We start from the raw sequence: 24225 nt of genomic DNA on the forward strand, positions 1-24225 counted from the left end.
GAAAGAGCGCGAAATGCGACCTTCTGATGCTGTAATGCATGTCAATGCTCCAACCCGTCGCGATTCATGTTGACTGACTGACTGACTGATTCATCACTGTGTGGATGGGCGGATGGTAGCGGACTGGACAATGCTGGCAAGACGACCATTCTCAAGCGGATCAACGGGCAGGACATTAGCGAGACGTCGCCCACCCTCGGATTCAACATCGAGACTCTTGAGTACAACGGGTAGGTGCAGGGTTGGGGCCCGGTTGAAAGCGAGCCATGCAGAATGCAGAAGGCCCTGTCATAACCATACACGCGCCACCAACAACAACTCTCACCTCATGTTGCAACGGATTGAACATGTCCTATCAACAACTTGATCTACTTTTGTGCAGATACCGCCTGAATGTGTGGGACGTGGGCGGCCAAAAGTCAATCCGATCATACTGGCGCAACTACTTTGAGAGCACTGACGGCATTGTCTGGGTCATCGATAGTGCTGATCCGCGCCGCTTCGAGGACTGCAAGAGAGAGCTTCATGCGCTCTTGCAAGAAGAGGTAGGTGTTGAACCTTTCAGGGTTTGTCTGTTTGTTGGTCCAGGCGAAGAACGCAGCAGTTAGTTTGGGCAAAAACGTCGCTCACCAAATTTTCGACAGCGACTGGCAGGTGCGTCGTTGCTGGTCTTTGCAAACAAGCAAGATATTGCCGGCGCCAGTTCGCTGGAAGAAATTTCACAGGTATTGCCAGCCGGGAGAGAGAGAGAGAGAGAGAGAGAGAGAGAGAGGTCTGTGTGAAGCTGTCTGACTTTTTCGGCGGTTTGTTTGTGTCCTCCGGAAAGGCGCTCGCATTGTCGGGAATCGCGTCTCACCACCACTCGCTCCAGCGGTGTAGCGCAGTCACTGGAGAGCACCTTCTGGAGGGCATTGAGTGGATCGTGCAAGACATTGCCTCGCGAGTGTTTGTCATGGAGTGAGATTTGGCCCAATTGTCGTTCGTCGCGCCATGCAGCAGCTCATAACACTTGCAGATGTAGAGTATTGTATATTATATGTTAACAATCAGATCCAGAGGGCAACAGAGATGCTTGCTTTGTTCACAACGACGCCAATGCATCCAGCGTGGTGTCAAATGCGTTTTTGCGCTGTTGTCGCTGTGCTGCCCAGCTCTCGAAGTGTGGCTTGAATTTCCTGCACACGAGGAATTGGTCAAACAAGAGTCAGAATCCAAGAACAACGCAGAAAAGCAATCCGAGCACATGCGTTTGAGCTGAGAAATGAAAGCCATGACGTGTCGACTGACTCAGCTTTCCCGCCACCCATCCCACAGCACCAGCTCGAACGATGGGAATGGGCCAGCACATTGCCGACAAAGAGACAGCCGAGTTGTTCAAAACACTGGCTTTCTTTCAAACTCGAGTGGTCGGAATCATTCAGGTCTCGTCAACAGAACGAAAAAAAAAAAAAAAAAAAAAAAAGGACAAAAAGAAAGGGGATAGGAACAAGCGGGTGTCGAATTTGGAACTGCGATGACAGACTGATGCACAACCGCTGCGCACATCATATCTGAACTTGGAAATTGCTTACGGCTCAATTGCGTCTCACAATCCCAGTGGCCCGCTTGTGAAAGTGGTGCTTGGGCACTCTTGTGTTAAGCAAACACCTCATGTCATTTTGGTGGCTGAAAGAACAGCACCTTGGCATTCCCCACCCTGCCCCCCAAAAGAAAGTGTTTGATTGCAAGCTGGAGCGGCGGAGAGAGAGAGAGAGAGAGAAGAGAGAAGAAAAAAAAAGAGAGATGCTCAAAGTATCCAAAGTATTCGTTACCTGTTGGGTCCGCGGAACCGCTGGGGCTGAATTAACTGGCGCAACTGGTTCGTGAGAGGGCACATCATCTGACATGTACATGCCCTGATCCATGGCGGCGGCCTGGCGTTGTTGCTGGTCGTGCTCGATTTGGGCAAGAACGCGCGTCCGAGTCGCCGCTCCGTTGGTCAACGAGCTTTGCAGCAGCTCCAGCGTGTCATCGAGCCTGGATGCAAGCTCTTCGTTGGCCATGTTTGTCTACCAGCAAAGGTTTCATCACGTCGGGTGAGTTAGTTGCATGTGCATACACGACGGACTGAGCGAGGCCAAATTTCGCCCTCCAAAGCCATCTTCATCGCCCCCCCCCCGGGCCTCTGAGCCAGTTTTCCGCCTTTGAGGGTCTGCTTGTTATTCGCTTGAAGCGAGAGGGGGAGAGAGAGAAAGAGAGCAAGTATCACTGGTTGTCACACATGTGTGATTTCATGTTCCATGTGCGGCCGAGTGTTTCCGACAATCATTGCCTAAGGAAGGAGTGCTCACCTGGCGACGGGTGCGCGAAGCAGCGACTGCTGCGGTTGCTGCCCGAATCGAAGCAGAAGCACCTGCACCTGCCGCAGCAACGCCTGCGAACGGCGACGGGAGCGCTGAGGTTTTGGCAACGGTCGAGCTGCTGCTGCTGCTGCCGCCCAAGCGTCGGCCAGCGCCAGTCCACGCGCTCTTGGAGACGCCAGCATGCTTGACTGTCGTTGAAGAAGATGTTGATGATGATGATGATGACGAGGACTGCTTCTTGTTGCGATTGTGCTTGTTGGCGCTCTGCGTCTTGGTCTGCGACGGCCGCGCCATTGCCGTTCGTGTCATTTCGAAAGCCCTTCCTTCACCCCCCTTTTTTGCTCGTGAATAATGAAGAGTGATGATACCTTTTTCATTTTGTCATGTTATACTTGCATACTACAAGTAAATCGTACTGCATTGACATTGAGTGAAGCCTTTTCATTTCATTTCACTCCCTTTTTGTTTCATTGTCGCTTCTCCGCTCAGCCACTCAACTTCAACAAGCAAACAGCATGTCGCGCAGCAGCAGTGGCGGTGGTCGCAGCAGTCATCGCAGCACATCTGCCGCTGGCGACGACCATCATGACGACAGGGGCCTTGGTGCAGCCGCTGCCGAGACCCACAACGAGCGAGCGAGCCTCATTGCTTCCTCGTCCTCGTCCTCGTCCTCTGGCGTCGTGACCATTGCGCCGGACTCCGGGTCCCGACGGCGCCCACCCCGCGGCTCCACTGCTTCGTCATCGTCGTCGTCGTTCGTGTCCCGCCTCTTCCAGTTCTCGAGGTGAGCGCTGTCGTTCGTACCCTTGTCTTGGGGGAGAGCGCTTCTGTATAATTCCGTCTTGGAGGAGCCCCATCCAACCCCATCCATCCCCATCTCAACCCATCATTGATCACTCCTTCCTATTGTGGTTGACATTGCATACCCCCCCCCTCACCTTCTCCTGCGTCCGCGTGGCTGGCTGAGCATGTTTTTAAGACCATGGTTTTTTTCCTTGTTTTTTTCTCCGTTCCTCTGAACGACGAGCGCAAAATGTTCCTTCATACTTGCAAATCGAACAACAAAAGGCAATGACAGTCGAATCATGATAAATGGCCGGGGGGGGGGAGGCGGAGGGAATTTCTTGTCGGGACCAGAATCGTCTTGAATCTCAGTTGTTTCGTGCTGGAAGTCTGAGCTTTTGTTCGATTGGATCTCATGTTTGTTTGCTCTCAATCTCAACAGACGAAAGGTGTTTGCGCTATTGCTCGTCCTCGCGGTGATTCTTGCCGGTAAGAACGTCTCCTGTGCTTGGTTTGTAACTTTGCCGGTTGTGGATCCGTCTCATTCTCTGGTTGCCACATGCTCCGCAGTGGTTGGAGGACTGGGATACTTTTCGTCTTCGTCGTCGTCAAGTCAACCCATCCAATTCCAAGGCCACGGAGCCGTTGCCGCCGATTCAACCTACTGCTCTGAGATTGGCGCGGACATTCTGCGCCAGAACGGCTCGGCCGTCGATGCAGCCATTGCATCGCTGCTCTGCATTGGCGTTGTCAACTCCCACTCCTCTGGCATTGGCGGGTAGGTTTCATGAGATGCAGACAAAATTCGATGAGGAAGTAGCTTGCCAACTTTGTTTTTTTTTTGTTGTCGATTTGCCCCTTCCCTCTCCCCCTCCCTCCTTCCCCCCAAAAAAAAAAACAGTGGCGGTTTCATGGTCGTCCACACGAATGATACCGACGTCGTGATTGACTTCCGCGAGGTCGCTCCGGCGGCTGCCTATGTCGACATGTTCAAAAACTCGTCCCAACTGTCGCAGGTTGGTGGGCTTTCGGCGGGCGTGCCCGGAGAGCTGGCAGGCATGGCCAAAGCACACGAAATGTTTGGCATTCTACCATGGGCCAAGCTGTTTGCGCCTGCCATCAAGCTCGCGCGTGAGGGATTTGTCTTGAACGAGCACCAAGCGGCTGCAATCACGTCCGAGCTCACGTACGTCCGCGCCGATCCCGGCCTTCGTGCTGTCTTTATCAAGGCGAATGGAGATCCTCTGGCCGCGGGCGATGTGTGCATCCATGCGAATCTCGCCAACACCCTGGAGGCCGTCGCGACCAACGGAATTGACATTTTCTACAATGGGTCGATTGCGCACCAGATTGTCGACGACATTAATGCCAACGGCGGCAACATGACATACGAGGACTTTGCCAACTACCGGCCAGTCATTCGCCAGCCGCTCGTTGCCTCGTACAATGGCTTCAAGCTGGTGACGGCTCCGCCGCCGGCGTCGGGCGGTGTCACCATCTCCGTCCTCAACATTCTGGACGGGTTTGTCACGGCACAGACCAAGGCTCAGGAGACGGCGCGCCGACACCTCTACTCGGAGCAGACGGAGCCTGGACCCATGCAGCCCCGATCCCTCTTGGCCGTGCAGCGAACGACCGAGGCGTTCAAGTTTGGGTATGCCTTGCGCACGCGCATTGCCGATCCCTTCGACACCGAGTATGCGGATGATATCGCTGCCACGCTGGCCGAAATGCAGAACGTGACGGAAGCCCTGAACAAGCGCTTCCGGATTCACGACAACGAAACGTTCGACCCAGAGTACTACGGCGCCATTTACGACGTCGAGCCAACGCGCGGCACCACTCACCTGTCCGTCCTCGGCACCCGCGGCGACGCTGTGGCGGTTACGAGCACCATCAACACGTACTTTGGCGCCAAGTTCACCTCTCCGTCGAACGGCGTCATCCTGAACGACGAGATGGACGACTTTTCGTCGCCCAACATTACGAACGCGTACGGCGTGCCACCTTCACCCGCCAATTTCATCAAACCGGGCAAGCGACCGCTGTCCTCCAGCGCGCCTACCATCGTGTTCAACGCCAAGAACGAGGTCTACATGGTTGTTGGCGCTTCCGGCGGCACGCGCATCACTACCTCGACCATCCAAGTCATGCAGTCTGTACTCACCTTTGGCGAGGGCATCGACGATGCCATCACTCGCCCGCGCCTCCACCACCAGCTGCTGCCCAATATTCTCATGCTTGAGCCGGCCTTCCCGACAAATCTGTACACGGGGATGCAAGCGATTGGCCACAACGTGACCACGTCCACCTCCATTGCGGTTGTTCAGGGCATTGTGCAGTATGCTCCCAATGTGATTTATGCCAAGTCTGATCCTCGAAAAGGCGGCGAGGCTGTTGTATTCTGAATGTTGTTTGCGTTGTGTTGATTTTCGTTGTGTTGTTTTTCATTGTGTTTGTGTGGTGATTGACTGTATCTTCTTCTCAAAATGCTCATTTTGTAATTGCACCATCAGTCTTTGATTCCCCCCCCCCTCCATCCCCATACTCTTTTCAATGACGGAGCAGGACGAGCTCCCCAATGCGAAACGACACGCGACCATGCTCTCCAGCTCGCCCACGCCAGCCAACAGCCAGTCGCAACGCCCGTCGCTGCCATCCAATGCGTCGACGAGCGCTCTCTCAGAATCACCAGACGGCAGTCTCCCGCGACGGACGCCCGTGGACTGGCGGCCTGTCCCTGTGCTGCTCGCTGAGGTCGAATCCCACACGATGCCCACCGGTGAGAGCCTCCTCCGTCGTCAGCCTCGTTGTTCATCCCCCATCTCACATTGCTTTGGGATGTGTGTGTGTGTGTGTGTGTGTGTGTGTGTGTGTGTGTGTGTCGCAAGAGTGGACCTGCCAAAGCAGATGAGCGCCGTCATTGCGTTGTGTGTGTGTGTGTGTGTGTGTGTATTGTTATCGCTGCAACAGCTCGAGCGATCGTCGCAAGAGTGGACCTGCCAAAGCAGATGAGCGCCGTCATTGCGTTCATCCAGCAGTGCATGCAACCCGAGTCAGCTCGCCTGGAGCATTTGAGACGTGTTCGAAAACCATCCAGTGAGAACCTGCCAGCATGTCGAGATTTATGTGGGGGAGCGGAGAACATGTCAAACTCATGCGATTTCTGAATGTTTTGGTTTCCCGTTTTCGGATTTTGACATTCTCAGACAGCGTCATGCAAGTGTTAATATGCCTCGTAGACTCGGTGCCGCTTTTGCGGACGCACCACGAAATATCCACGCCATCAGATACAAGTAGTGGGAGTGACGCTGCTTGCAACGGCAACTCCAGTTCGTCCCTAACCAGCGACCAGCTCTTGTTGGGCATCAAGAGTCTTCTCCAAAGCCGTGGCGTGGCGGACGACAAGTCTCAAGTCCTGGAGTCGTTGTCCCTTTGTGTAACTGACGTGCCGGAACGGATTGCGGCGAATCAACAGCAACATGCGGCTGGTAATGCCTTGTGGCCTCTTGCCCACGCTTCAGCACTCACGTAAGAAGGCTCGCATTCGTCACTCGGCGCGCGTGTGTGTGTGTGGGGGGGGGGAAAGGAGGAGGAGTCTTGGTTCTTTCCTTTATGGTTTTGTTGCTTTTGAAAAGCCTTTGAGAAGGCGGGCTGGATTCAATCAAACTCACCAGAATGCGTCTTGTTTTTCATTCCCTTGGATCGATGACTTTAGCGCCGCAAAAAACTCGGCATTGGCCGAGATGTTATTTTCAGACGACGAGCTTCAACGCATGGACGGCTATATGGATATCGCAATTGCGCAGGCACAGGCGGCCAGAGCCCAAGGCAACGTAAGATGTGTTGTTGACATGTCTGCAATCTGACTCTGCAACTTGAGCATGTCGCTCACCGTGCGTTCTGATAGTCTCCAATAGGCGCTGTTGTGGTGGATCCAGCGACCAATACAATACTGGCATCGGTTGGCGATTGTTCCCGCGAGCACACGTTGGCGCACGCGGCGATGGTTGCCATTGCTCGAGTGGCGGATGCTCAGCGCCAAGAGTATCTAGCTGCATTGCAGCAGGGCGAGAACGGCGCACCCGCTTCGGCGGAGGCGGGCAACAGCAGGCCAGTCGCAGAGCTGCCCTACTTGTGCACCTCGTACGACTTGTACATTACTCGCGAGCCATGCGTCATGTGCTCGATGGCTCTGGTGCATTCACGCGTTGGTCGGGTGTTTTTCGGCACGCCCCATCCCGACATGGGCGGCCTCGCCGGTGCGCGTCGGATACACGCCGAGCCGAAACTAAACCACCATTTTCTCGCGTTCCGAGGCGTAGCCGAGCGTCGATGCGCCGCTTTATTCTGCGATGGAGCGGACACGGAGTGAACACGGTGTCAAAGTTGGTGATTTTCGCGAACGAGCTCAATAAACAGCGACCTGAGATGAGCTTCAACATGTCCATCAGTCATTTTTTTGGTTCATTCATCCGTTATTGATCTCAGTCATGCAAGCGCTGAGAGCTGAGGATTGGTCCTACCGAGGCGAAGGCGCCGCGAACATTGTCGTTTCGTTTACCGGCGATCAAGCGAGCAATCCAGAGCTCGAGGTTTGTCGGCAAAAACAAAAATACATTCGCACACCCTTTGCTTTTGCATTTCGGAAGCATGCATTTTTTGATTGTATGAAGGCTCAGAGGTGGTGAATGATGATGGTGATGCGCGGCTATTGGGAATGAATTGAATCCATAGGGCAAAGTGCTGCGAATCCGCAAGTCGCCGGTCGTTGCGCCGTCCGAGCCGAGGCAGACATTCTCGACAGAGCAAAACTACGCCTACTTGACGAGGCTGATTGCGCCGCTGCTGGGCGACGAGTACGTCAACGCAGGCCAGCTCGTGCCGTTGGCGGCGACCTTCCTGCAAGACCTCGACCAGCGCATCGCCGCCGAGCGCCCAGCCAAGCGTGTGCAGGCAGCCAGGCTCGACTGTGCAGGCAGCGCTGCTCAGCTGCTGCGCGACGTGGGTCGCCCGTTCATCCAGTCGCACGACCAATCCGACACGTTCTGCGTCGAAATCAAGGTGAGGGTTAGAGGGTTGGTTCTCTGAGAAACGAGGATGATTTTTCTCAGTGAGAAACAACGAGTTTGACAATCTCGCTGATGTACTCTTTTGTGTGCGGCGCTCACCCCCATCGACTTGCACTTGTCGCCATTTTGGAAAAAAGCCAAAATGGGGCTTTCTGCCTACCTCGTCGTTCATCCACCCAAGCAACGCTACTGCAAAGCTCAGCAAGTGTCGCTACTGCATGCACCAATGGCTGAAAGTGTCGAACGGGAGCATTGATCGTCGCTCGCGGTACTGTCCGCTGGATTTGTTTTCCGGCACTCGGCATCGCGTCGAGCGGGCGCTGCATTCGCTCGTTGATGTGCCGCAAAACAATGTGCGGGTGTTTCGAAACGGACGAGCTATTCTCACTGGAGACAAGGTCAGTATGTCAGTCGGATTGGAGCTTTGTATGGAGAGTTTTTTTTGATTCGGAAAATCGTGCCGACCTTTGGAGTTGTGGTGATTTTCAGGCTCCACCCGCCGACTCAAACTCAAGGGCCTACATTGCCGAGTTGGATCGCCATCTGGTCGATCTTGTGCCTGCCGCCGCAGATGATTCGGACGCACAGCCGCCGCACGTTCAAACATTTGTCTCGCTGCTTGCCGAGATTCTGCTGCAAGAGCCACTTCTTCAGCGATTACAAGCTGCCCAGCGCCTCGATCACCTCGACATCGAAGGGTTGAAAGGGTTGTATGATTCGGTGATTGAACGCCATCCCGTCGGCCAAGATCACTGGCTCTGGGACGGCCGGTTTGATGCGCCTGAGTGGAGTCGCGTTGTGCAGCAAGCTCTTGCTCGCTCGAGCACAGGTACACCCACCAGCCCGTCTCTTGCGTAGAATCCTTGGTGGCTTGCCTTTTTTTTTGTTCTTTGCCGTGCTAACACGTTGTTTGATTGGACTTTGTGGACGATGTCAGCGCCTTCACTGTCCGTGCATGATGTAGCTGCTCTCTCACTGGATGAGAAGGCTGCAATCATCGCCGAGTACCTTCTGGCAGCGACCGTCAAAGATTGTTCCATCATGGTTTCGGTTCAACGGTTGAGGTGAGTCAAGCTCGTTTGGATTTTTTTTTCTTTTTGGTTTGAGTGCTCCAGCAGCCGTGTCCTCAACTCCCCGATGCACGTTGCACTCGTCGTCCACAGCACGCCATCGGAAGATCCAGCGACGCATTTCAAGCACATCACACACTCTGGCACCCGTTTCCGGTATCACGTCGCCGTTGTAGACTTGGATCCAAAGCTCTTCCGCAACATTCCCAAGTACCACCGCGACGATGGCGAAATTGTCCAGCACTACATGGATCATGCAGACGACTCGACGTGCTACTGTTCCGGCCCTGCGCAGCCTGCTCAATGACCGTTGGTTGTTTGCTTTTTGTTGTAACTTTTTGTGTTGTTTCCACTTGTCCCCTCCAATTCCATTGAGACAACTGCCTACTGTACAATCCATTTTTATTTTATTATTCTTGTCACAACAGTCCCAGTCCTATTTTCACTCTTCTAAAATGTCGTCCGTCTTCACGTTCAACGTTGGCGGCGGACGACCGTCAGCATCAGCAGCCAGCGTCGGGGGGTCGACCGCGACCAGCAGCAACGCGAGCCGCCACACCACGCCGCCGCTCACGCCCCTGTCTGCAGCATCATCCGCATCGACGCCGACGCGGCCGACGACCCTGTCGCAGTCGCTGGCGATGGGTCGCGTTCCCATCTTCATGCAGCGTCCGCATACGCTCCAAGCAAACCTCGTCTCGCTGCTCAACGATCCCGATCCACAGGCATGATGATGATGATGCAAACACAGAACTGTTGCTCAACTGTTGAACTCGCACACACACGAAACGCACACACGATCGCAACAATGGATGATGGGTTGACTTGGATGTCAGCCGGATTGGACCTTCTGCTATGAGCGATGATGAGCTACTCTTCATGACTCTCACTCACTGATACAACGACTACGACTATTACGACTATGGGATGACACGACACTTGCATCTCAGTGCCATCGTTGCGCTTTTTTGTAATCACCCCTCAGCGACCGGGTGGATGAGCTGTTTGGTTCGTTTTGGACGTCCCTGTCAAAGTCAAACAAACCCTGACCGATCCCTTCAATGGAAGGAGAGGAGAAGGGGGGGGGGGTCCCATTCACCACCATCCACTCATTCATTCATAGTGCTGCCCCCCTGTGTTCCACTTTTTGTCGTGTCTGCTTGTTGTTCGGGCTTGCAACTAACCGTGAGTTGTTTCCTGGAATCGGGGTTTTTGACAGGCTCGTCGCGATGCGCAGTACATTTACACCAAGACCTGGGGCGAGAACTTCACCAACACGCCGACGCCACAGCCGACAATCGCGTCATTGTCATCGTCGTACTTGTCGTCGTCGTCTGCAAGCAGGGGATCGGGCACGAATGCCGCGGTCGGCAGCGGAATTGACGCTCTCCTGCCAGAAGTCAACCTGTCTCACTTTGAGGCGTACTTGTCAAAGACAGCCGAGGTGCGTAGCGTGGTCATTTGCGGTCAGAGTTTCATGGCGTGCAACTGCGCTGCTTATGAAGACGTGCTTGTTGTGATTGTGCGATTGTTTTTTTGTTTTTTGTTGTCAACTCAACACCTTGGAATGGCGCTCTGCTGCAGCGAAATCAACGGCGACTGCAATCGGCTGCAGGATGGAATGCCGAGCACCATCGACGAGAGTCTTCAGCGACGCTTTCGGCAGGAGGTTCTGTCATGTCTGGTGGGTTGCTTTTGGCTTGTTTTGCCCCAGCAAACGCGACCTGTCCCTCCCTCACCCCCTATCGTTTCTTGCCGTCAAACTGTCCATACAGAATTCACCAAGGATGGCGTGCCAGTGTTGAGTCAAGTTCCATCGGTAAGGTGGCATTTGCAGCACCATTTGATCCACTTACGACCACTGACGACGCTATTCACACAACACCACCGCTCTCGCACAGATGTTCTTTGAGGCACAGCTTGACATGTCCGATCAAGATGTTTTTGACACCATCATCCAAATTCCCTCGCTTGAGCATATTCGGGGCACTTCGCTCGCATCCAACTTGCAAGAGAAGGTTTGTTTCAAATCAAATGTTTTTTTTTTTAGAATGATGGCTGCGCTTTCCAAGTGCCAACCCACCATCTCACTCTTGTACACTGTCTCACCACATTGTTTTCTTGTCACCTCTGTTGACTGCGCTCCCGCATCAGCTCTCGCATTACCTCGACTTGGTCGAAATGCAACTGGCCAAGGCCGTTGCTCGCCGGTCTGACCAGTTCTTTGCCGCAATGCGATCACAAGAAGAGCTGTTTATGGAGGTTCACGACACGGTCAAGACAATCAAATTCTTACGGTAAGAGAATGTGCGCTATTTTGTCAGATTTGGTTTTGTTTCCCCGCAGCACGTGAAACTAACCAGGGATTGTCTACCTTGCCCAATTTCGACAGGGCGCGAGTCCAAGCGATTGACAACATGCTAACTGTGCAAGGTCTTAATATCGTTCGAATGTCCAAGAAGGCAGAGCGCATCCAACGAGTCCTAGCTCAGGTTTGGTGTTGCACACATTTCTTTCGTGTTTTGTTTCTTGTTCATTTGCTTGCGTGTCTCATATTGCATCGCCCTCTTTCACAGTTGCGAATAATGTCGACCGTCATGCAAACACACCCGACAGTCGAATTGCTACTAGCATCGTCGGATTTCATTGGCGCTTTGGATTTGTTGGCTACAACCCGCGAGGTGGTCAGCAGTGAGCTGAACGGCATACACAGCATGCGGTAAATCAATTTGAGGGGATGAACATGACATCCGTTTGCTATTTGGAGACCAGCTTGACTCATCCAGCCGCGTTGTGGTATGATTGTTGGTCCAGACATCTTTCGGAGCAACTCAAGCAAATGGAAGAGGATGTTGATATCGCGATGCAACAAGAGCTCCAAACCCTGGCGATCGAAGTCGCAACAAGTAATCGCGGCAACGTGTGGTCTTTGCGGCAGTTTGGTGCTGCAGCAGGTGAGTTTGCTGGTTTTTGTGTGCTTTTGCGAATGGGGCTGTTTGTCTCGCTTTTGGAATGTCATGATGGCCGTTCGCTCAATGTACTTGTTGTTCCACCAGATGAAAGACTGCCTCCTGCAATCTCGTTCGAGCAGCGAGTTGAGACGACGCAAGATCGCATCCTTCCCGTATTGTTAGCTTTGGTTCGGCAACGCAACTTTGAGTGCTTCATCGGGTATAAATCCCAGGTCCAGCTCAAGCTGAATGCGCTCATCAAAGATGTCAGTCGGATGTTGTTGATTTAGTTAGTCGATTGTCTCGTTGCGCAGTGTTCTCATTTGATTTTCACCCTGCCAACGTTTTTTGGCTACGCAGACGGTTGCCATGTTTGTTGCGAATGCGGCCGAAGATGCGCACGATTCTGGTGATGCACAGGCCAAGCCAAGGTGCGTTTCGGGAATGCATTGTTCACAACAGTTGCCGATGCGTCTCACCTCCTTTTTTTTTTAAAAAAACAATGTTTGGATACTTCCGCGTTTCACAGCAAACTCACAGACTCCATTCGGCACCTCACATTCCGACAGTGGATGCAGCTGCTTGACGCCGTGTTTGCGACGTTGGTCGACATGCTGCAGGGGCTGCGGGCGGTGCATCAAGTTATTGCCTCCGTTGCAACCGCCTGTGTGCGCGACGAGACTCCTCAGGGCGGCAAACCCGCTGCTTCTTCCGCCGCTGCCACAGTGTCGGCGTCCGCCTTGCGAAGACAGGGCAGCGAACTTGGGGCTGACGCTGGCTCGAATTCGATCGGAGCCACCGCCACCGCACTCGTCTCTCAGCCCCTCACTGCGGCTGCATTAGGCGAAATCCGATTCACGTTAACAGCCGCACACGCGCGGCGATTTGTCACAGATAGCGATGACATTGTCCGCTCGGCAGTCGAACTCGCTCAGCTTCGCTGTGGCAAAATTCTCGGAGTCCGTGCCAACCAAACGGATCGCTTGGCACCTCGCGACTTTGTCTCCTTCTACCAACTCGTGGACAAGTTTGTGATGGAGTGCGACCGTGTTGCCTCCAGTCCTTCCAACTCGCTTCGCTCCACCATGGCCGCCCAGGCCAAGCGGTTTATCTCGGCCTTCCACGAGCAGCGGCTCTCCACGATGAATGCAACGCTCGAAAACGAGCGGTGGCGTATCGTTGATGTTCCCGGTGAGTTCCAAACCCTGGCCAACGGCATTATTGAGCTGGCAGAGATGCCCGCCGACAAACGCGCTCAGTTTGCAGTTGGCGAACTGGGCGGCGCCGCCCGCCAAACTCTCCAGCATCCCTCCAAGCGGCTATCGCGAGCGGCCGACGACGACCTCTTTGGTCCGGCCAACTCGAACGGCCCAGCTGGAGGTGCCAGTCTGATGCGTCAACCGTCCATGGCCGCTGCCGATCTCGTGGCCGCCGAGGCCGCAGAGGCCGCTGCGGACGCTTCTGCATCGAGTAGCACTCTCGCGGCAGCCTCGGCGTCCGGGGTCACCAATCCCGTCCTGACTGTCGGAAATGCTACCTTCCGTCTGCCGAACTGCTCGCTGATGCTGACCAAGGCTATCAGCGACTACTGCCAGTGCGCACTCGGCCTTCCCGGCCTCACCACCGAGATTCAACGACGAGTCGTGGAGATTTTGAGGGTAGGGGCTGCCACGAGATGATGATGCAGATTTTTTTTGTTTTTGGTTGTAGAGCGTTGTTGTTGCCCGATCTGCGACTCACTGAAATGTGTGTTTCCACGCTGCCAGTTATTCAACAAGCGCACATGGGACTTGATTCTGGGTGCTGGTGCGCTCGAGCTGGCGGGTCTCAAATCCATCAATGCGAAACATCTCGGTAGACATTATGGCAGACATATTTTCGCGAGGCGGGGGCATGGGGGCGTCGGAAGCTCTGTCGCTAACCCCCTGCTTGATATGTTCCTTGAATGTCCTTCTCTTTTTTGCGTCAGGCCTTGCGGCTCAGGCGATCAGCGTGGTGCTGGAGTATCTCCCGTACATTCGTGCGATTTTGGCTGTCGGACTGTCTGTCAAGCAGCAGATTTTGCTGTCAGAGCTGGATAGCGTCACGCAAGATTACTTTCAGCACCGCGAGCAAATTTTCGACAAGCTGGCCATCATCATGGGAGCCGTGTTTGAGCGATTTTATGCTCCCGACTTTGTGCTCGAATCCAGCGAAGCAGACGCGGGGGTGACCGTCTCGCTCAAAAATGTTGTCAAAGAGACGGTCAAGCTGCACAAGGCCCTGTCAGAGGTGCTTTCTGCCAGCGACTTGGAGGTAATAGGCTGACGGTTGTTGGTGCTGGCAGGGTTGAAAGGGAAAAACTGACGCTGTGGTGTTTCGTGTTGCTAGATTGCAATGCAAAAGGTGTTTGGCGTGCTGAACAAGAAGCTATGCGAAGTGTTTGGCAAGTGCGACGCCAAGTCCAGCAACGGCAAGAAGCGGTAAGGCCGACCGCGCGTTGATGTTTGTTTGTCTGATTGTGAATTGTGCGCTTGACTGATCTTTCGCTGCATCTCATTTCGCTGCTTCCTCCCACCCGAAAATTCTTGCCGACAGTGCTGTTGCCGACGTAGCCTTCTTTTCGAGCCAGCTCGGCTCGCTGAGCCACGCAGGAGATGCAGTGGGCGACGACGCGCATCACTTTGTGCTGACCCGTTTCGGCTAATACAGTACATTTGATTTCGCGCCTCCTCCTTCCCTCGTGAATCTTCTTTCTTTTTATCAAGTCGGTGGTGGTGGTAATTCAATTCACGTCTTAAAAGCTTCACCGCGATCGTGATGACGCCAGTCACACGTTGATCACCGCGGGCGGTTTTCCTTCAAAAGCCGACGGTCCATTTTTTTCTATTTCCAATACGAACGTTTCGCATCTGTCATTGATCTCGTCCGTTCCCTTCCTTGCTTGCACTCCTCTTCCCCCTTCCCCCATCTGTCTCTCGTCCATCTCACTCATGACCCTTACCTCCGACACGACTCGCACACTGGACGGTTTCGGTCCAAAGTTCAATTGTCATGCTTTTTCACTCAACAGATTTGGTTTTTTCGGTTGAATTCTTTTGAGTCAACAAATCCAGTTACTCAGTCTTTTGTCTTCATCTTCTTCTCGCTCGCTCTCACCCCATTAGACACACACACTTTCACATCAGAACATGACGCTCGACATCTTCAAAGTCGGCCAGCAGCTCGTTCTGCCGGCTGCAGCGGCGGCGGTGTGCCTGACCTGGTCACTGACGGCGCAACCACATGTCCCTCCCACCTTCGCGTCCACGACTGTGGCAAACTCGGACACGGTGATCCCCGCGACGCCCCTCGCCACACTGCCCATCGCTGGCCGTGCTGTCGAGTTCACGCTCCCTGCTCTGCACTTGCCGACCGCGGTGCTCGCAGTCGCGCTGTACTACGTGTTTGGCTTTTGCTACACTGCGGGATACCATCGCCTCTGGGCGCACCAGGCGTTCGTCGCCCGTCTCCCGCTGCGTCTCGCGCTTGCTCTCGGCGGCGCTGCCAACTTTGTCGGCTCTGCACTCACCTGGAGCCGCGACCACCGTTCGCACCACCGCCACATTGATACCAAAGACGTGAGTGTGATTGTGATTTTGTCTCGTGCTCGTCGTTTTTTGGATTTTGGTTTGTTTGTTCCTATTTTTTCGCCTTCCCTTCGCGTCGAACGCCGCCCCGGTTTTCCGTGTTTTTGTCGTTTCGCTCGTGTTGATTCAGTCGTCGTTGATTGCGCTGCGAGTCGAGTCGCGCTTTGACGTCCTTTCGTTCGCTTTTGATTTTCATCCTCAGTTGTCAAACTTTTTGCCGCTGTTTCAGAATTTTTCTTTTTTTTTTTTTTGTTGGGATTTTTTTTTTTTTTTTTGTTGGGGTTGATTTTTTTTTTTTTTTTCCATCGTTCTTTTCTTCACGTTTTGTTCTTCTTTGATTTTGATTCACGTTGAAAGTGACGCGAAACAAAACGAAAATCAATCAAAAGCAAAAAGCAAGAAGCGGGAAACAAACAAACAAACAAAAAAAAAAAAAAAAAAAGCCAGCCAAAGTTATCGCAAACTCGGACGCTCAATCCGATCCACTCTCCAAACAAACACCAGCCAACTAGGAAACACAGAGGTGGCGGGGAAAATGACGCGAGAAAGAGCGAGCGAAAAAAAAAAAGCAAAGAAGACAAAAAAGCGCAGTCTCTCAGACGAAAACAACCCTCAGATTGCCATTTGTTTTTTGTGCTCAAGTTTGTACATTCGTTGCTTGGATCAAAAATTCTAGGACCCGTTCAACATTCAAGCTGGCTTCTTCCACGTCTACCCTGCAAGCCTGTTTGCTGCCACCAGCAAGATTGGCACCGCTGATGTGAGCGACTTGAAAGCGGACTGGATTCTCATGCTGCAGCATGGCCTGTACATGCCGCTGGCGATCGCTGTTGGCTGGATTCTTCCCGCGTGGATTGCTGGCCACTATTGGAACGACGCTGTTGGCGGACTGTTCTACGCTGGCGTTTTGCGCGCAGTCTTGTTTGCCCACATCCAGCGCTTCACCGACGCGCTCGGCCACACGATCGGCACGCAGCCATACTCGTCGCGTACGTCCGCTCGTAACAACGCCTTCTTGTCTTGCGTGACCTTTGGCGAGAACTTTTTGAACTTCCACTACGAATTCCCGCGCGACTACCGCATGGGCATTCGCGCCTTCCACATTGACCTGACCAAGTGGGTCTTGAAGGCTCTCAGCTTGGTCTCGCTCGTGCACTCGCTTCATACCACTCCATTGAAGGAAGCGCTCCTGCTGCGCGTCCAACGCAAGCAGGAAAAGCTGGATGCCATCAAGGCGGGCGTCAAGTTTGGACCCGAGCCTGAGCAGCTCCCAGTCATGACCCTTGCCGAGGTCAAGGCGCAGACAGGCACTGGTCGATCGCTCGTCATCATGGACGGACTGGTGCTGGACATGACCGAGTTTGTCACCGAGCATCCCGGCGGCACCGCCATTTTGACGCCCAAGGTTGGCAAGGACATTACAATTGCATTCAACGGCGGTGTCCAACGCCACTCGAAGGCTGCTCGCAACCTGGCCGCCCTGATGCGCGTCGGGCGGCTGCCCGAGCTCGAGGCTGCTTCCGTCCTTCGTACCGCCAAATCCGAAGGCGAGTCGACCGAGCATGCCAAGCAAGCATAGTGACCGTTATCCCTCCTTCCCCCTCCGCCGCCGCGAATTTGCTTTGGGCGTTTTGAAAAGCGCAGCAGTAGCCCAAAAACAAAATCGTGCTCATTCGTTGATATTGCCCCACCTCTTTTTGTTCTTTTCTTTTTCTTTTTCCAAATTTCTCACTGTGTCGTTGTGACTCTCTCTGTAATTAACATTTTCAACTGTACACACATATACTGTACACCCTGGCGTTTTCTCCCCGCTTCATGTCAAGGCTTTGCACCTGGAGCACAATCCAAAGTTTCAACTCCCAGTCTTTTATGACTACAATTCTACAGTACAGCGCAACACTCCCTTTCGTGTTCACTTTCTAATGGTCGACTCGAACAAGTCTCGCAGCTCTTTGTTGCCCGCGACGAAGGTGGAGAGCTTGGTGAGCTTCTCGACGACGTGCGGGGGCTGGCTGCTGATATACTGCACGAGCTTTGCGGGATCCTTGGCCATGGGTTGGATTTCTTGCATGAGCTTCATGACTGTCGGGTCACTGACATGCCGTGTGAGCTCAGCACGCGTCTCAGACGACAAGCGGAAGAGGCCCATCAGCAGCTTGGACGTGTCCATCCCGGGAATCCCTGCGCCGCCACCTGCGCCGGCTCCAGCGCGGCCACCGAGCGTTCCCAGCAGCGACTGTGCAAGCGACCACGCCGACTGCGCACTCCCCGCTGCGTCGGACGATGACGACGCCGTTGACGATGACGACGAAGCCACGGCCGCGCGTTCACTACTGCTGCCACTGCTGCCACTTGTGCCCGAGCTCACGACCCGCGCCTTGACTTCCTTGGCAGCAGCAAGACCAACGCCGCCCTCAGGAGCACCAGCACCAGCACCAGCACCAGCAGCAGACTTTGTGGCGCTCTCGACCACCTTTTTGCCAATCGCTCCGATAATGTTCTTGAACATGTTGGGTTGAGACTGAGACTGAGCTGACACGCTTAGCGTAGACGAGGCTGAGATTTCGGTGACAGTCTCGTCGTCGCGTGAATTTGAATTTAGGAACAGAAAACAAAAGCTCAGAAACGAAAAGCTCAGAAACTAAAAGCTCAGAAACAAAAAGCTCAATCTTTTTTTTTTTTCTCTTCTTGTATGGCTGAGCCAATGGACACTTCGGGGTCGCCCTTCAGCAGCAGCAGTGGGGACAATGCTCCTTCTGCTGCGACGCCAGGCACTGCAGTGCCATTCCCACTGAGCACCGGCGCGCGGCTGCAGGCACGCTGGCAGGACGGCACTTGGCGTAAGAGGGGCAAGCAGCAATGAGAGAGAGAGAGAGAGGAGCGAGACAGAGAGAGAGAGAGACCCCTTTGCAGCCTCACCGATCCGACGCTCAGTTGTGGGTCGCAGTGATTTGGCACAATGATGGGAGGGGGGGGGATGCTTTGGCTGGTTTGTGCTTTGGCGTGAGGGGGAAAGCGTCCGACAAGCCACGATGGACGCTCACTTCTGTCTCTGTCTCTGTGCTGCTGTTCAGATCGCGCCGAGATCATCGAGACGCGGCCGACGTTGGGAGACTACTACGTGCACTACATTGATTGTAAGCGGAAGATGCGCTTGGTGGAGGAGGCGATATGGGATGCGTCTCACCACGACACGACGACGGCGCTCTCACCTGCTGCTGCTGCCAATCATCCATTTGTCCTGCTGCTACTCCATGGTAGTCAATCGAAGGCTGGACGAGTGGGTCTCGCCCGATCGTTTGGACTTTGCCACGGTCGAGTCGGCTGAAGCTGCCGCGAGCACTCCAAACGAGCTCGCTGGAACTGGCTTGGAAAGATCGGCAATCATTGCATCGAGTGCAGCAATAGCCATGACCGGAGGCAGCAGCGCCATGGTGACCGTGAGCGCGGCTGGCACGACCATACCCGCCATTGCTCCAGAGCGGAAGATGACACGAAACATGCGCAAGCGATTCAACGAGGAAAACCACATTCCGAAGGTGCTGACTCGTTCTCTTTTTGTTGCTGTTGCTGTTGCTGCTGCTGGTGCTTTGGCTCTGCATGGATGGGATGGAGTTTGCGAGGCAGCGCGGGGGGGGGGAGGCGACCAGAGGCACTTGATGAGAACGTTCATTCTGACCACTTTGCTTGGCGTCGTCTGTGGTTTGCCGCTATTAGGCGCTAGAAGAAATGGATCCAACAACACGAGCGCTCGAGCGCGAGTACGAGGAGGTGACCAAAGTCAAATTCATCAACAAGATTCACATTGGCAGTTACGAAGTCGACACATGGTACTTTTCGCCATACCCAGACGATTATGGCAAGGTCGACAAGCTGTACATCTGTGAATGGTGCCTCAAGTATATGAAGTATGCACGAACGCTTGCCAAGCATCAGGTTCGTGTCAGTCTACGATTTGGCTTGGGAATGCTTGACAACACAACGTTGTTGGTTTTTCGTGCTGACCCTCCTTCAACAATTACCTTCAACCCATGCTCATAGAGCGAATGCAAGTGCCGCGAGCCACCAGGCAAGCAAATTTACCAATTCAAGACAAACTCCGTGTTCGAACTGGATGGCAAAGTGTCCAAGGTAGAAGTTTTTGTTGTGCCTGCTTTCTCTCCCTGCCTCGCTCCCTCCCTCCCTCCCTTCTGACGCCTTCGGCCCCGAACAGCCGCATTGCTAACCCCTTTAGACTTGCACTCATCTCACACGTTCCTCTCTTCTTGCTTTGCAGATCTATTGTCAAAATCTGTGCCTTCTCGCCAAGCTATTCCTCGACCACAAAACCCTGTACTTTGATGTCGAGCCATTCCTCTTTTACATTTTGACAGAAGATGACGAGGAAGGGCGGCACGTTGTTGGCTACTTTTCAAAGGCAAGTCTCGTCTGGATTATTTCGCGAGGTTGGTTTTTTTGTTTCTTTTGCCCATTGTCCTCACCTTTCAAACCTTCATCATGACAGGAAAAGATCTCTCCAGAAGGAAACAACGTGGCGTGTATTTTGACTCTTCCACCCTTTCAACGAAAAGGCTATGGCAAGTTGTTAATCGAGTTCAGTACGTACATGCCACCATTCGCTTCGTTGTTTTCGATTCTCCTTTTGCCCTTATTGACTTGCATCTGGGTATCGCGCACGTTCATCAGGTTACGAGCTCTCAAAGATGGAAAAGAAGGTGGGATCGCCCGAAAAGCCGCTGTCTGATCTGGGCAACTTGGGCTACCGAAGTTACTGGGCGTTCATTCTGCTGTCCAAGCTCAAGGAGCACAAGGGCATGCTGTCCATCAAGGAGCTCAGCAGGCTCACCAGCATCACACACGACGACATCATCACCACGCTGCAGTCACTGGGCCTTGTGCGGTACTGGAAGGGCCAACACATCATTAGCGTGTCTCTCCGCGTCATCGAAGAGCACTTTAAATCACCGCATCTCAAGCCACCGCCACTGCGAGTCGAGCCGAGTTGTTTTCGCTGGACGCCTCCTGAGCTTTCCAAAGATGGTTGAGTTTGTGATGGGCTAGCTGTATTCTTTGTTGTGGTGTCAACACTCCTTCCTATTCCAAGTACATTGCTACTGCCTCATAGTGCTCAGGCAAGTGTTAGGCTCCCAGAATATCCCCAGAGCGCAATCTTCCGAGACTCTCAGTCTCCATTTTTCACTTCCAAACACAAAATGTCGACTGCCAAGAAGAACCAAGGCGGATCCAAACCAGCCCGCAAACCAGCGCTTCGGTTTTTCCATGTCGACAGCGACGGCAACGACACTCGCCCATCGACGTCGACTGCATCCGCTGCACCGCTGTCGGACGTTGACATTCTCGGTAAACATTTTGAGCGGCTTTTTTTTTTTGAGTGCTGCGAACAACGAGCGTGATTTTTGAGTTTGTGGGACAATTGAATTGCATCCATGTGAATAGTGAATAGAGTGGAAGTTTGAAGTGTGTGGGGTCAAGGGGTAAGGCGGATTGAGAGGCGGATTGAGAGGCGGCCATGTGGAACCGTCCCCAGTACAAAGTCGCTTCGACCACCCCTTCCCCCTCTTGTCCACTCACCTTCCAATGTGAATGTGCATCGTTGTGTTCCATGTGTGTGTGTATTCTGATGATGTTGTGGCGTGCATTTGGAATCGTCGCTTTTGGTCCTCACAGCGGCCGATCTCGCTTCAGCCAGCAACGCACGAGGAGGCAAGCGACGCCACGAGCCCAGCGCCGATGGTGCGAGCAGCAGCAGCAACAGCAACAGCAACAACAGAAACAAGATCAAGGAGGACCCGGTCATGCTGCGTGCGGCCAAGCGGGCACGGCAGTACCACCGCGGACTCGACCAGCACGCGCAGGAAGCAGCCTCGCGTGGACGACCGACTGCTGCTGCTGCTGCCGACAGCGACGACGACGACCACGAAGATCAAGAGGGTCACGGGGATCAAGATGACCAAGACGACGAGGACGCAGACCCAGTCATCTCGATGGCAACCAAGGAGCACACAAAGCGTCAACAGAACGCGCTCCTGCAAGGCGTCATTGCAGTCAACCCGTCAAGCGCAGTGCCAGACAAGCAGTCGAAGGGCAAGGGCAAAGGTCCGTCCAAGGATCAGGACGATGGCCAGCCTTCGTTGAATAGCACGGTCAAAGCCATGTACAAGGTACGCCGATCGTTGCTCTGTTTCTCCTCTGCTGTCGATTTCTAACGCACCTCCGATGCTTTTGCTCGCGCTCAGAACGTGGATGACAAAAAGCTGAAGGCACGGCTGGAAAAGAACGAGCGCCAGATGTACGACTCGGCAATGAAGGCGGCTCGAGCTGAAGTCTTGTTGCCAGCGGAAGCAGGGTGAGGTTTACCAATCTTGTCATGATGTCTTTGTGCGCATGCCAACGACCCTTGCCACGCCAAATGTCTCAAACGTACTAATCATGCTGAAATGCTCACTCACTCTCTCTCTCGCCCATCTCACCACAGCTTCTTGGAAGCCGACGGTATTGAAAAGACCTACCAGTTCAAGCAAGCCCAAATCGCTGCCAATGTCGACATGAGCAGCGCCAATAAGGTGAACAGCTTGGTTTCGCGCAAAATGCAGCAACCATGCGCTTTCATCAATACTGACCGAGTTCTCTGGCTTGCAGATGTTTGAACTCGATCTGCCAACGCTTGGCCCGTACCGCATGAGCTACACACGCAACGGCCGCCACATGGTCATTGCAGGCAAGAAAGGCCACGTCGCTACATTCGACTGGAAGACTGGCAAGCTCGGCTGCGAGCTGCACCTCATGGAAACGTGCAGGGACGTCAAATGGCTGCACAACGAGACCATGTTTGCAGTCGCCCAGAAAAAATACGTGTACATCTACGACCATTCCGGCACGGAAATTCACTGCCTTCGCAAGCACATTGACGTCAACCGACTTGATTTCCTGCCCTATCACTTCCTCTTGGTATCTGTGGTGAGTAGTTCATTCGCACTCACTCATTTCGTTTGTTTTGCAGAGAATGTCGTCGAGTGCAACTCTGTTTCGTTCTCACGGTATCTCGTCGACTCTAGGGTAACGCTGGCTATCTCAAGTATCAAGATACATCTACGGGCCAACTTGTGGTGGAGCACCGAACAAAGCTGGGCTCTTGTGATGTGATGCGTCATAATCCCTATAATGCAGTCGAGCTTTTGGGCCACACCAATGGTATGCTCTCGGTCGCGAGGGGAGGGGGGGGGCAGGAAGGGGCGTTAGAACTGTAGAACTTTTCGCTTGCGATACTGACCAAACATGATTGCTCGCGCGCAGGCACTGTAACAATGTGGAGCCCCAACATGACCACACCGCTCGTGAAAATGCTCTGTCATCGATGCATGTGACTCGCAAGGCTTGTACGAGTTGCTTGACTTTTCATCCCGTGATTACCCCCACTTTCACGCACACCTACTCAGCTGATTTGCTCTCGGTGTTTCTTTGCTTGTTTGCTTACTGAGCAGGTACATGACAACGGCTGGTCTCGATGGGCAGATGAAGGTTTGGGACTTGCGAACCTACAAGGAGCTGCACTCGTACTACACCCCAACGCCCGCCACGTCGTTGGACATTAGCCAGTCGGGCTTGCTTGCGGTTGGCCATGGACCGCACATCCAGGTCTGGAAAGACGCGCTGGCCACCAAAGTGCGTTCGCCATACATGTCGCATTTGGTCGCCGGCTCGATTGTCAGCAACATGCAATTCTGCCCCTTTGAAGACGTGCTCGGCGTTGGCCATGCTCGAGGCATCTCGTCGCTGCTTGTTCCTGGCGCTGGCGAGGCCAACTTTGATGCTCTTGAGGCCAACCCGCTGCAAACCAAGAAGCAGCGCCAGGAGGCTGAGGTCAAGTCGCTCTTGGACAAGCTGCAACCCAACATGATCACGCTCGATCCATGGCAACTCGGAACCCTCCGCCGAAACGACGCAAACACTCAGATGGCCGCGGCTCAAGCCGCCGAGCAGGCCGAGCAAGAAGCTGGCATGGAATACGCACCTCGCCAGCGCTCTCGCGGCCGGAGCTCTACGATGCGTCGCTACATCCGCAAGCAAAAGAATGTTATGGACGAGAACAAGGTGTGCAATTTGCGCGTTGGGGACACTGGGGATGGAAGGGGAGGAGAGATTTGCGTTTGCCATTTGCTCAGTGCACTCAATTGTCGTTTGTGTGGTTTGTTCTCTCCGTCTATCTCTTTCTACTACGACTCTTCCATCAACAGCTTGCCCTCAAGACCAAGCTCGACGAAGAACGGAAAGCCCGTATTCAGCAGCAGGCTGGGCCCTCGGCTCAAGCGCCCAGCAAGCCCACCGCCCTGGATCGATTCTCGTTTACACGTCGTTAACCCACATTCTTGCCTCTTTTT

The 24225-nt window shown here is 53.8% G+C and overlaps 10 protein-coding genes across 10 annotated transcripts; 8 read left to right on the top strand and 2 right to left on the bottom strand.

Moving 5' to 3' along the window:
* Nucleotides 1–1133, top strand: CAOG_02497 (ADP-ribosylation factor). Its single transcript, XM_004349197.2, has 5 exons — nucleotides 1–31; nucleotides 120–230; nucleotides 383–545; nucleotides 645–725; nucleotides 827–1133. The coding sequence occupies exons 1-5, from the start codon at nucleotides 27–29 to the stop codon at nucleotides 959–961; spliced, it is 495 nt and encodes a 164-aa protein (XP_004349247.2). The 5' UTR covers nucleotides 1–26; the 3' UTR covers nucleotides 962–1133.
* CAOG_02498 (hypothetical protein) lies at nucleotides 1011–2687 on the bottom strand. Its single transcript, XM_004349198.2, has 3 exons — nucleotides 2331–2687; nucleotides 1812–2048; nucleotides 1011–1175 (listed from the first exon to the last, which is right to left on the bottom strand). Exons 1-3 carry the CDS (start codon nucleotides 2649–2651, stop codon nucleotides 1113–1115), a joined length of 621 nt encoding a protein of 206 aa, XP_004349248.2. The 5' UTR covers nucleotides 2652–2687; the 3' UTR covers nucleotides 1011–1112.
* A 111-nt stretch (nucleotides 2688–2798) lies between these two features.
* On the top strand, nucleotides 2799–5654 carry CAOG_08611 (hypothetical protein). Its single transcript, XM_011271909.1, has 4 exons — nucleotides 2799–3126; nucleotides 3568–3614; nucleotides 3696–3903; nucleotides 4027–5654. Exons 1-4 carry the CDS (start codon nucleotides 2858–2860, stop codon nucleotides 5531–5533), a joined length of 2031 nt encoding a protein of 676 aa, XP_011270211.1. The 5' UTR covers nucleotides 2799–2857; the 3' UTR covers nucleotides 5534–5654.
* On the top strand, nucleotides 5651–7562 carry CAOG_08612 (hypothetical protein). The gene is made up of 5 exons (XM_011271910.1): nucleotides 5651–5907; nucleotides 6099–6224; nucleotides 6335–6656; nucleotides 6844–6961; nucleotides 7036–7562. The coding sequence occupies exons 1-5, from the start codon at nucleotides 5682–5684 to the stop codon at nucleotides 7498–7500; spliced, it is 1257 nt and encodes a 418-aa protein (XP_011270212.1). The 5' UTR covers nucleotides 5651–5681; the 3' UTR covers nucleotides 7501–7562.
* Nucleotides 7563–7571: 9 nt separating this feature from the next.
* On the top strand, nucleotides 7572–9660 carry CAOG_02501 (hypothetical protein). The gene is made up of 6 exons (XM_004349201.2): nucleotides 7572–7720; nucleotides 7863–8189; nucleotides 8335–8595; nucleotides 8687–9026; nucleotides 9135–9261; nucleotides 9361–9660. Exons 1-6 carry the CDS (start codon nucleotides 7619–7621, stop codon nucleotides 9572–9574), a joined length of 1371 nt encoding a protein of 456 aa, XP_004349251.1. The 5' UTR covers nucleotides 7572–7618; the 3' UTR covers nucleotides 9575–9660.
* Nucleotides 9661–9712: 52 nt separating this feature from the next.
* Nucleotides 9713–14924, top strand: CAOG_02502 (hypothetical protein). The gene is made up of 16 exons (XM_004349202.2): nucleotides 9713–9992; nucleotides 10487–10711; nucleotides 10852–10951; nucleotides 11043–11086; nucleotides 11169–11285; nucleotides 11422–11564; nucleotides 11660–11759; nucleotides 11844–11986; nucleotides 12082–12221; nucleotides 12324–12484; nucleotides 12579–12649; nucleotides 12748–13876; nucleotides 13985–14072; nucleotides 14188–14513; nucleotides 14589–14680; nucleotides 14796–14924. The coding sequence occupies exons 1-16, from the start codon at nucleotides 9723–9725 to the stop codon at nucleotides 14902–14904; spliced, it is 3258 nt and encodes a 1085-aa protein (XP_004349252.2). The 5' UTR covers nucleotides 9713–9722; the 3' UTR covers nucleotides 14905–14924.
* A 409-nt stretch (nucleotides 14925–15333) lies between these two features.
* CAOG_02503 (hypothetical protein) lies at nucleotides 15334–17648 on the top strand. The gene is made up of 2 exons (XM_004349203.2): nucleotides 15334–15817; nucleotides 16503–17648. Exons 1-2 carry the CDS (start codon nucleotides 15389–15391, stop codon nucleotides 17403–17405), a joined length of 1332 nt encoding a protein of 443 aa, XP_004349253.1. The 5' UTR covers nucleotides 15334–15388; the 3' UTR covers nucleotides 17406–17648.
* CAOG_02504 (hypothetical protein) lies at nucleotides 17566–18350 on the bottom strand. The gene has a single exon (XM_004349204.2). It carries the CDS (start codon nucleotides 18333–18335, stop codon nucleotides 17739–17741), a length of 597 nt encoding a protein of 198 aa, XP_004349254.1. The 5' UTR covers nucleotides 18336–18350; the 3' UTR covers nucleotides 17566–17738.
* A 180-nt stretch (nucleotides 18351–18530) lies between these two features.
* On the top strand, nucleotides 18531–20871 carry CAOG_02505 (MYST histone acetyltransferase 1; the record flags this gene model as incomplete). The annotated part of the gene is made up of 8 exons (XM_004349205.1): nucleotides 18531–18666; nucleotides 18901–18963; nucleotides 19088–19365; nucleotides 19544–19762; nucleotides 19868–19957; nucleotides 20103–20271; nucleotides 20398–20424; nucleotides 20513–20871. 8 exons carry the CDS (start codon nucleotides 18531–18533, stop codon nucleotides 20869–20871), a joined length of 1341 nt encoding a protein of 446 aa, XP_004349255.1.
* A 168-nt stretch (nucleotides 20872–21039) lies between these two features.
* On the top strand, nucleotides 21040–24204 carry CAOG_02506 (U3 snoRNP-associated protein Utp7; the record flags this gene model as incomplete). Its single annotated transcript, XM_004349206.2, has 9 exons — nucleotides 21040–21187; nucleotides 21515–22008; nucleotides 22084–22193; nucleotides 22323–22410; nucleotides 22487–22804; nucleotides 22903–23038; nucleotides 23141–23207; nucleotides 23329–23938; nucleotides 24082–24204. The coding sequence occupies 9 exons, from the start codon at nucleotides 21040–21042 to the stop codon at nucleotides 24202–24204; spliced, it is 2094 nt and encodes a 697-aa protein (XP_004349256.2).
* Between the last annotated feature and the right edge of the window lie 21 nt (nucleotides 24205–24225).

This window comes from Capsaspora owczarzaki, assembly GCF_000151315.2.
Source record: "Capsaspora owczarzaki ATCC 30864 unplaced genomic scaffold supercont2.3, whole genome shotgun sequence".
In the NCBI taxonomy this organism is placed as follows: domain Eukaryota; class Filasterea; order Ministeriida; family Capsasporidae; genus Capsaspora; species Capsaspora owczarzaki.

What these genes read in the sequence shown, in the direction of transcription:
- CAOG_02497 (XM_004349197.2), top strand. An exon ending in GAGACTCTTGAGTACAACGG is followed by an intron (nt 231 to 382) that starts GTAGGTGCAGGG and finishes ACTTTTGTGCAG; the next exon opens with ATACCGCCTGAATGTGTGGG. An exon ending in ATGCGCTCTTGCAAGAAGAG is followed by an intron (nt 546 to 644) that starts GTAGGTGTTGAA and finishes AATTTTCGACAG; the next exon opens with CGACTGGCAGGTGCGTCGTT.
- CAOG_02498 (XM_004349198.2), bottom strand. Translation starts at nt 2,651, where the DNA reads ATGACACGAACGGCAATGGCGCGGCCGTCGCAGACCAAGACGCAGAGC. An exon ending in CTTCGCGCACCCGTCGCCAG is followed by an intron (nt 2,049 to 2,330) that starts GTGAGCACTCCT and finishes CTTTGCTGGTAG; the next exon opens with ACAAACATGGCCAACGAAGA. An exon ending in CGGTTCCGCGGACCCAACAG is followed by an intron (nt 1,176 to 1,811) that starts GTAACGAATACT and finishes CCTCGTGTGCAG; the next exon opens with GAAATTCAAGCCACACTTCG.
- CAOG_08611 (XM_011271909.1), top strand. Translation starts at nt 2,858, where the DNA reads ATGTCGCGCAGCAGCAGTGGCGGTGGTCGCAGCAGTCATCGCAGCACA. An exon ending in CGCCTCTTCCAGTTCTCGAG is followed by an intron (nt 3,127 to 3,567) that starts GTGAGCGCTGTC and finishes CAATCTCAACAG; the next exon opens with ACGAAAGGTGTTTGCGCTAT. An exon ending in CCTCGCGGTGATTCTTGCCG is followed by an intron (nt 3,615 to 3,695) that starts GTAAGAACGTCT and finishes CATGCTCCGCAG; the next exon opens with TGGTTGGAGGACTGGGATAC.
- CAOG_08612 (XM_011271910.1), top strand. Translation starts at nt 5,682, where the DNA reads ATGACGGAGCAGGACGAGCTCCCCAATGCGAAACGACACGCGACCATG. An exon ending in GCCCACGCTTCAGCACTCAC is followed by an intron (nt 6,657 to 6,843) that starts GTAAGAAGGCTC and finishes CGATGACTTTAG; the next exon opens with CGCCGCAAAAAACTCGGCAT. An exon ending in CGGCCAGAGCCCAAGGCAAC is followed by an intron (nt 6,962 to 7,035) that starts GTAAGATGTGTT and finishes GCGTTCTGATAG; the next exon opens with TCTCCAATAGGCGCTGTTGT.
- CAOG_02501 (XM_004349201.2), top strand. Translation starts at nt 7,619, where the DNA reads ATGCAAGCGCTGAGAGCTGAGGATTGGTCCTACCGAGGCGAAGGCGCC. An exon ending in CGAGCAATCCAGAGCTCGAG is followed by an intron (nt 7,721 to 7,862) that starts GTTTGTCGGCAA and finishes TTGAATCCATAG; the next exon opens with GGCAAAGTGCTGCGAATCCG. An exon ending in CTATTCTCACTGGAGACAAG is followed by an intron (nt 8,596 to 8,686) that starts GTCAGTATGTCA and finishes GGTGATTTTCAG; the next exon opens with GCTCCACCCGCCGACTCAAA.
- CAOG_02502 (XM_004349202.2), top strand. Translation starts at nt 9,723, where the DNA reads ATGTCGTCCGTCTTCACGTTCAACGTTGGCGGCGGACGACCGTCAGCA. An exon ending in TGAATGCGCTCATCAAAGAT is followed by an intron (nt 12,485 to 12,578) that starts GTCAGTCGGATG and finishes TTGGCTACGCAG; the next exon opens with ACGGTTGCCATGTTTGTTGC. An exon ending in TTTCTGCCAGCGACTTGGAG is followed by an intron (nt 14,514 to 14,588) that starts GTAATAGGCTGA and finishes TCGTGTTGCTAG; the next exon opens with ATTGCAATGCAAAAGGTGTT.
- CAOG_02503 (XM_004349203.2), top strand. Translation starts at nt 15,389, where the DNA reads ATGACGCTCGACATCTTCAAAGTCGGCCAGCAGCTCGTTCTGCCGGCT. An exon ending in GCCACATTGATACCAAAGAC is followed by an intron (nt 15,818 to 16,502) that starts GTGAGTGTGATT and finishes CAAAAATTCTAG; the next exon opens with GACCCGTTCAACATTCAAGC.
- CAOG_02504 (XM_004349204.2), bottom strand. Translation starts at nt 18,335, where the DNA reads ATGTTCAAGAACATTATCGGAGCGATTGGCAAAAAGGTGGTCGAGAGC.